At 46.2% G+C, this 9,285-nt stretch overlaps 1 protein-coding gene across 1 annotated transcript; it reads right to left on the bottom strand.

Moving 5' to 3' along the window:
- Positions 1-1,082: 1,082 nt before the first annotated feature.
- On the bottom strand, positions 1,083-5,566 carry LOC109737564 (protein NRT1/ PTR FAMILY 3.1). The gene is made up of 3 exons (XM_045227617.1): positions 4,124-5,566; positions 3,245-4,037; positions 1,083-3,139 (listed from the first exon to the last, which is right to left on the bottom strand). Exons 1-3 carry the CDS (start codon positions 4,206-4,208, stop codon positions 2,206-2,208), a joined length of 1,812 nt encoding a protein of 603 aa, XP_045083552.1. The 5' UTR covers positions 4,209-5,566; the 3' UTR covers positions 1,083-2,205.
- Between the last annotated feature and the right edge of the window lie 3,719 nt (positions 5,567-9,285).

Below are 9,285 nucleotides of genomic sequence, written 5' to 3'. Positions count from 1 at the left end.
GCTTCGAAAAGAAGCTCAACGGTTGGAAGGGTAAGCTCATGTTGTATAGGGGACGACTTACCCTCAACAACGCTGTCCTCACTAGTTTACCAATGTTCATGCTATCCTTTTTGGAGATACCTAAAGGGGTGTAGAAAATGCTAGAGTTTTATCAGCCTAGGTTCTATTAGCAATACCAGGAGCAGAAGCGGAAGTACAGAAGGTGAGAATCTCGAAATAAAAAACAAGTGCTTACTCAACAAATGGTTGTATAAACTACTTAATGGGGAAGGTGTTTGCCAAGAGTTGTTGCATAACAAATACCCATACTCCAAAACATTATCCCAAGTACTCCCTCCGTCTGAAAAAGCTTGTCCCTCAAATGGGATGTATCTAGCACCAAGTTAGTGCTAGATATATCTATTTGAGGAACAAACTTGGGACAAGCTTTTCCGGGCGGAGGGAGTAGATGTTAAGCCTACTGATTCACCGTTTTGGAGTGGCTTGATGAAGGTCAAGTCATCCTTTTTTAAGAGAGGTTCCTTTAAGATTGGCGATGGCCAAGCGACGAGTTTTTGGGAAGATACCTTTGTGGGTGACACTCCACTAGCTCTACAATACCCAGCCCTGTATATATTGTACTAAAAGGGTTTTGGTGGCTTTTGTTCTTGGGGATAGCCCTTCGAACATCCAATTTCGCAGAGCATTACTAGGTGTCAAATGAACTAAGTGGGACCATTTGGTTTCTAAATTTATGTCGATTAATCTAAGTCAGATGCCAGATTCATTCTAGTGGAGGTTAACCACTAATGGTGTCTTCACTATGAAGTCTATGTATGCGGATTTTATGGATCATGGACCTATTTTTCGCAGAAAACATATTTGGAAAACGAAGGTTCCTTCTAAGACCAAACTTTTCATTTGTTTTTGGAAGAGGGGGGTAGTTCTTACCAAGATAACCTTTCTAAACGTAACTGTCATGGCGACATTTTTTGTGTGTGATCAAGAGTAGACAATTCATCATTCATTTCTGTCATGTACGTTTACTACAATGATCTGGCATATGGTGCATGTTAAATACAATTTAGGACCACCAACGTATATTTCAAATTTGTTTGGAAACTGGTTAGGTGGTTTTCATCATAAGCTGAAGGGCCAAATCCGTGTGGGAGTTTGAACCATTCTTTGGGCAATATGAAATTGTTGGAATAATTACATCTTTGACAGATCATCTTATCCTAATTTCTTACAGTTTATTTACAAAGCTATGGTTTTTATGCGTATGTGGTCATCACTGCAGCCAGGGGTGATTCTACTCAGCAGGCTTCAACAGGCTCTAGCCTACCCTCAAAATCTGCCACACAAAAAAACACCACCAATGATCAACACACTAGTAGTTAGATGCAGCACATAAAATGGCTTTCGACACCCAAAAAATTATTATCCTTGTAGTTGAGCCTGTCCTGCATTTGCGTTCTAGATTCTCCACTGCGCATCGTGTGCGTGAACGCTTATGGCCTATGGGTGCAGCCGGCTAAAAACGGTTGCACAGATTTGTTCGACCAGTTTGGCTGATGAGCTACTCGTAGATTATGTGGATGAGTTATGTAATCTCGGCTTCGACTGCTTGTGGTCGTGTTTTCCAAAAAAAAATTATGGCGTGGCCAGATTTTAGTTGATTGAGACTTAATGAAGTCCCGGTCAAGTAACAGAACGTATAAAAAAGAAGAAAGAAAAAATTTAAAAGAAAATTTTACACGGATCCCACGTAAGATCTAACAAATATAACATCGACTGAGACTGTTCGTTAAGTCTCAGTCGTATGAGAATTAGCAATTCCGTTGTTTTATTGTCGAGTACTCGGTGACTTGAACTTATTTCATTTTTAATAATATGGTGGGGTGTATCATGTGATGCAGAGGTCGGGTATTCCCCTTTCTGAAAAAGAAAGCATGAACTTAAAAAATGCATTCAAATTTCAGTAAAAATTGTGCTCCTTCAAAAAGTGCAATCCTAGGCTGCGCACTGCGCAATTTTAGATGGCTAGGATTTTCAGAAAAAGAAATCGAACAACCGAGTAATTGCAGCAAAAAGAAAGAACAATGATGCATCTTAATTTCCCCCTTTTAATTCTGTTACATCAATACAAGTTCGGTAGTTCAAAGATACACTGATATAGTGATGTTAACCGCTCCCTGAGCTGAGCTTACACCGTTATAAATGATCCTACGCACAATTTTTCGAAGCTCCAATGCGGCCAGCATCGAGCTCAGTCTCCCGCTCCGCACTCCGACTTTGCCCCTCACCGTCATCTTGCCGCCGTTGCGCCCCGTTCCCCTCCACGTCGAAGGACTTCAGGGTGTAAAAATGGAAGCAGGCGATGTAATACGCAAGGTTGAGCGCCATGAGCAAGGTCACGAGCCAGTAGTAGTAATCGAGCCTGCCCCGGTTGATGTTGTCCTGCAGCCACTCCCCTCCGCTCGCGCTCTGCACCACCGTGACGAGCAGCGTTCCCAGGTAGTTCCCGAGCGAGCCGGCGACCCAGAACAGCGCCGCCGAGGAGCTGCGCATGCTCTCCGGCGACTGGTCGTACAGGAACTCCATGTGCGCCACCGTGGAGAGCGCGTCGCTCACCCCGTGGAGCGCGTACTGCGGCACCAGCCAGAACACGCTGATCGGCACGGTGGTGCCGGGGCTGTCCAGGAGCCCGTGCTCCGCCGCGGCCCTGCGCCGCTTGCCCTCGACGAGCGCCCCCGCGAGGACGCCGAGGACGGAGACCGCCAGCCCGGCGCCCATGCGCTGGAAGTAGGAGATCCCCGCCTGCCGGCTGGTGTAGCGGCGCGCGAGCGGGACGAAGACGCGGTCGTAGAGGGAGAGGCTGACGAGCATGGTGAGCGTGGTGAAGATGATCATGCTGGCCGGCGGGATCTCGAACCGCGGCGTGAGGCGGCGGTCCATGGTGCGCGACTGCTGGATGGCGAAGGTGAAGTTGTGCGAGGCGGCGGCGATGAGCGTGATGCTGGCCGCCCACAGCGGCAGCATGCGCACGATGGACTTGAGCTCCTCCACGCGGTGCACCGTCGCCAGCCGCCACAGGTCCGGCTCGTCGCCGGAGTCAACAGCATCGGTCGTCGTCACTATTGCCGCTCGATCCAAGAACCTTCACGTTGGCGATCAATAAACAAACGAACCACATGAGGAAAAAGACACAATGGTGCACATGGAAGAAACAACCAAGTGTACCAACTCGAGGTTAATTACTTGCCTGAGCTGGTTGGTGTGGAGCAGCCTCCCGTCGGCGGCGATGGGAGCGTCCAGCTCCTTGTTCTGGTACAGCATGCCGGCGTCCTCCGGCATGGCCTCCTTCCTCTTCTTGATCGCCGCGGCCACGACCTGAACCAGCCTCACGAAGGGACTTCCCCCGGGCTTCACCCTGACGTAGAGCGGGTAGCCGACCACGAACGACAGCACGGAAACGAACATGGCGATGGCGGGGATGCCGAACCCCCAACCCCACCCAACGTTCTCCTGGATGTACACCACCACCGTCAGCGCCAGCAGCACGGCGAGCCCCATGGTGAAGAAGTAGAAGTTAAAGAAGCTCCACTTCTGCTCGCCTCCGGGCCGCCTCCCTCCCACGCCGAACTGGTCCGCGCCGAACGCCACCACGCACGGCCGGATGCCGCCGGACCCGAGCGCGGTGAAGAGCAGCGACAGGTAAAGCACGGCGAGCTGCCCACCGTTCGCGCGCTGGCACGCGGGCGTCGACAGGGCAGCGGCGACGCACGGCGGGGGGCGGAGGGCTGTTGCGAGCGCGGACACGACGAGGCCGAGCATGCCGAGCTGGTACAGGGCGCCGCCAGCGGCGATGGTCCAGAAGCGGCCGGCGTAGGAGTCGGCAATGATGGCGCCGAAGACCGGGGTGAAGGCCGCTGTGCCCATGAAGTTGGTGAGCAGGTTGGAGGCCTCCACCAGCGGCAGGTGCAGCTGCTGCGTGAGGTAGGTGATCATGTTGGCGTTGAAGCCGGCCGTCGCGAACCTGTCGCAGACCTCGTTCGCTGCATGCGTCGACAGTCAACACCGGCGATATGCTGCGCTGCAGAAAGAAAATTAAGTCGCACGAAAGCACGGATGAATCAATCACCTAGTATGAAGGGCATTGTCTTGAAGCCGCCCTGCTTCGTCTTCTTCGGCGATCCATCTTCATCGGCCGGCGCTGCACCTGCCATTGTTGGAGTTTCAGCTTTCTTACTGCCGTAGTAGACTTGATGTGACTAGTGAAGCAGCAGTGTGGGAGGGCTGGCATAGATAAAAGCTACTCGGTGAGCTACTGGCAAGTTGCAATAGTAGTATATCGGTAGTGAGTGAACTAACCCGTAATTAGCGTGGATCTCACTGGGAACAGCGAAGCATCATCGTCAGAGACAAAACAAGCGAACTGTACTGCGCCGAAGACCGGACCAAGCAGCGAGTTCAGAGGTTAAATCTGCCAACAGATCGTAGATCACAGCTGTTTAATAAAAGACTCGCAGCCAGCAGGTCAGTTGGTCTTCGATCCAAGTTCAGTCGGTTGATTTAATATGACACACGCAACTCCATTATGAGTCAGCATCGCACATGCAGTTATCGTCTGAGAGGGAACCCATGGGGGGGGGTATGTTTTTATAGTCCCTGAAGCTAGCAGAGTCCTGAGCAATGCTATTTTTTTTATCACTATCTGATGTCTACACGACGGTAGTGGTTTTTTCACACGACAATGATGATTGCATTTGCATCACTGTTTTATTTCAGATATATGCGGTCTCTGCTCTATGCCATCACGGATTGACAGTCTCTAATAATATTGTGTTTCATTTTTTCTCTATAAGTAAGATAAATTTTTTTTGAACATTTGATGCGGGGGGAGGGTCCCTTGCAGTTTCGGCAGGAAAAAGGCCCTTCATTCGTCGCCTATAGCGAAGATCTAGGGTAAAAACGCCTCAAGAGCTCCAACATGGGCCACCTACTAGCACGACCATTAACTCGTATTTTTTTATATCTCACAACTATTTTATTTATCAGGTCTCCAAAATATGTCAACATCAATTTAAATAAGAACAAATATTCACATATTGCAAATTTAAATAAATAAAGTACTTTAGTATAAACCCTTACCATGAAATGCGCATCCATTATATATAACAGAGATATTCATGTATTTGAAAGGAGTCATTTGTGCACACGAAAAAAATTGAACACAAATATAACAGAGAATAACTTTTTAATAAATGTGAAAGTGAAATTAAGAACAATATTGAAAACAAAAACAAACCAAAAAGAAAGAAACTGGAACATAAATCAGCCCATGTAGCCCTATGCCAACAAGGTTTGGACCTCTGGCTGCAGGATATTCTGCTTGAAGCACCAGCTCCCACGTCAATGTGGCCCAGTTGGCACTCGACGAAGCGTTCGTGAGACTAGCAGTAACTTTATGGGCTACCTGGTGGGCAAGGAAAAAGGCCATACACGAATGAGTATTTCAAAGTCCACTATCTACCCATCTGTTCGTTTCAAACTTCATCTGAGAACTTGGAGATGTATCATAGAAGACCTCAAAATCAGCCACAGCAAGCGAGGGAAGTTCGGCAGGGTCCAGCTCGTATGGTGGTGCCACCTACAGGATTTGCCAAAATCCATGTTGATGCAAGCCTTGCTAGACCAGGCATTGGTGGCTTTGCGTCAGCTGTTTGTAGGGATTCAAATGGAAATTATCTAGGCTCATCCGCTGATCTGCATTAGTGATCCATGGTGTTTGTGATGTGGTTACACTCGAAACAATTGCTTGCAAGGAAGCACTATCTTTGGTTGAGGATCTTTTTCTCCATGGCATTGTGATCGCTACAGATTCAAAGCAAGTTGCAAGGGACACCCAAAAGGAAAGCTGCGGGGTGCATGGTCAAATTATTGTTGAAATCAATTTGCAAGCTTTGAATTTTAACTGTAATTTCTTTTTGAGGGTCGGGCATCGAATAGCGAAGCCCATTCGCTTGCTAAATTTTCTCACTCGTTAGGTCAAGGGCATCACATCTGGTTATGCCAACCCCATGACCCTATTTGTACCCCAAACATCGCAAAGTTTGAGTATCTGCACTGACTGCAGCCCATTTAAGTAGCACAAGCTTTTTCCCATACAGTATATTGAGGACAAAAAATGCTAGACATACCGGCTCCAAGCCACGGAAGGAGCTTACGGATTAACATGTCCCTCGATTTCAGACTAGCCACAATGGGCAGTAACATAGACTAGTAGCATGCTATGTTACTAGTCTATGTTACTACCTCTATAGTGGGGAGTAACATATGTGTGGTAACATGCAACACTTCATTTATTAGGCTATAGACACATCTTGTCTTGATATGTGTGATGTTACTCATATTACTAGTAACTAGCTATGTTACCACTTTCCCCTCTTTCTTCATTTATTGATTGCCACATCATCTATTTTATTTAGATATGTGTGATGTTACTACCTATGTTACTCCCACTATGGGTAGTCTCAAGTCGAGCTGCCCAGCGTACCCCCTCGTAATTCGAACCCAACCAGCCCTCGATTCCCGCCTCAGACCGTAACAAATCTTCCGTAGGATTGACCCGTAGGTGTAGCAAAGTTCATTAAGGACAAGGGGCTAGATTTGGCACGAAAACTTGCTGCGTTGATTGGCCAGCTGATGTCGCCTGCAATCTTCAAGTCGTGCACGTTCGAGCCCACTCGGGCACAATTTTTCATTTCAGTTTTACATGTGCTACTGGCAGACGGGGCTCACTACCACTAGTCATAGAGACATAGTTATTCAACTAAAATCATGTTTCGTCTTACGAATGGATCCCATGCCATGTCAGCTAAATATGGTGCCACGCCAGCACACTTTACAAATGGATTTAGCACCGTATTAGCACTTTCGTGATAAGTTTTAGAACCAGTTCGGTGTAATTTTCAAGTTCAAGCACTAAATTGAACCCGTGGCATGTTTAGGCACCCTGGTGATATTACCTCCTCATTTAAAGTTCGTAGTATATTAACACAAAATAAGTACATTTAAAGGTCATTTAAATAAATAATATACTGTAGTATTAGGGGGTGTTTGTTTCCAGGGACTTTTTTGTGTAGGGACTAGAAAAAGTCCCTCTTGGAGACCTTTTTACCAAACGGGAGGAACTTTTTAGGGACTAAACTAGGCATTTGAGACTAAATGAAGAAGACTCTCAAGGAGAGTCTTTTTGGGACTTTTCCAATAATGCCCCTCCATGCACCCATTGGCCCGCCACCCCATGCTGTTGTTTGATTGTTATTTTTCTATATACTAGGGGCAACATGGTCATTTAATAACCTCTAGGAAGGGGCTAGGGACTTTTTAGTCTCTGGAAACAAACAGGGAGGGACTTTTTAGGGACTAGGGACTTTTTAGTTGGGACTAGAAAAAGTCCTAGGACTAGAGAACCAAACACCACCTTAATGTTCATAAAGTCCATTTAAATAAATAATGTACTACAGTATAAACCCTTACCATGAAATTTAGAATTAATTATAAAACTATATTTCATTTAAAGTTCCTAACACACAATAAGTAGTGTCACATGATTGAAGTACATTAAATTGTTGCCACATGCAAAATTGTAGGAAAATATCGGCCAGAAAACATCAATAAACAAAGAAAGCAATAACACAAAAAAAAATATAAAAAAACTAATCTTATTCTAAGATGGGATGGATTAAGGGCATTGGTATTACCATAAAGGGGAAAAATGAAAAGGCAAGTAATACTTAAAACAAATTATGACAAAACTTGCACACTAATTACATAGAACTTGCACAGTTCCTTAATACGTAAGAACACCATATATTTGTGTAACTCCCAGACAACAACAAGATTTACGCACATACTGTATAGAACTTTCATCTACGTGTCCATGTTTTATACTCGGTATTCAAACAACAAAATCATAAAATTTTCTAGGGAAGATGAATTAAGGGTATTATTATTAATCTAAAAAATAATGAAAAATAAACTTAAAATAATTGTTGACAAAAAAATTGCAATAATTTTCAAAGAAATTGAGCTATTTCACAATATGCAAAACTAAGCACGTAGTACATTTTCAGATAATAGTATAATGTACACACATATTGCCCCTAATTGAGTGTATATGTCTATGTGTATACCCGGTGTTCATGGTCAAAATTATTTGTCTCCCTTAGCACGTAAAAAAATTGAACTTTTTTTTTTCGCGTCCTTAAATGGAACGCAAAAAGCACGTAATAGTTTTTTTAGTGTACGCCAATGACATACCATGTTTTTATAAAAGATAGAAGGTTAATTACAAGAAGTCTTCCATGAATGTGAACATTCGGCCAGACACGAGGCCATCGCCTTACACCAACTCCAAACTTGGAACCCTAAGCTAACTCCTCTCGAATTGATGTAAACCACCAACACCCAACACGTGAAGCAATAGTGCACTCAGTGACATTTGTTGCGTCACTCTGTTAAACACCCAAACACTACGCTGCTTTCATATAGACCAAGCCACGGCCGTGACCAATGTGTCGAAGCCTCTCCTGTCTGCGCCCCTGAAGTTCCTCCTCTCCCCCAACCACCAGTCAATGGTCGTGTCCAACAGTGACGGCCCATGCACATTGATCCGTAGGTGGTCCCACACCTTATGCCACACTTCCTGAGCATATACCCACCTCGACAGAATATGTTTGATGTTTCGTCTTGCAGACCCGTAAAACACACCGATGGCTGGTCCTGCAAGCCATGCCTCGCTCGTCGGTCCGATGTCCAAAGCCTGTGCTGCACTGCAAGCCACGCAAATACTGTATGAAATAGTAATTCATGCAACTTACACATAGCAAAAGAAAAAAAACTTACACATAGCAAAAATGAAAAAAAAAATAGAGGACTATCCTTTTCCTAGTCCCTGGCCTCAACATCTGGCCGTTGGCTTGTTGACATGGACGTGCAAGGACTGCGGGTGCCTTAAATGGTGCATCGCGCTGCTCGAATCTTTCAGCGGACACGTTTACGCGCGTCGATCGCGCTGGAGTAGTTTACAAGACGCCACACGCCATGGCGCGCGACTTGGAGGGCGCGGCACTCCTCGCCGCCTCGGGTCAACGCTCGACTGCCGGCGCTGGCTGTGGCGATCTTGTTTATCTAGAGCAGAATTTCGTCAGCGCGGTGCGTGAGAGACGCCACTCCCCTTCCCTTCGCAAATGGCGTCACCGGAGGGACGTCGTCGTTGTCGTCGGCGGGGCAAGAAGA

This window comes from Aegilops tauschii, chromosome 1 (assembly GCF_002575655.3).
Source record: "Aegilops tauschii subsp. strangulata cultivar AL8/78 chromosome 1, Aet v6.0, whole genome shotgun sequence".
Taxonomy (NCBI): Eukaryota; Viridiplantae; Streptophyta; class Magnoliopsida; order Poales; family Poaceae; genus Aegilops; species Aegilops tauschii.
The sequence above is the reverse complement of the archived record's forward strand: the minus strand, read 5'-3'. Positions and strand labels throughout refer to the sequence as shown.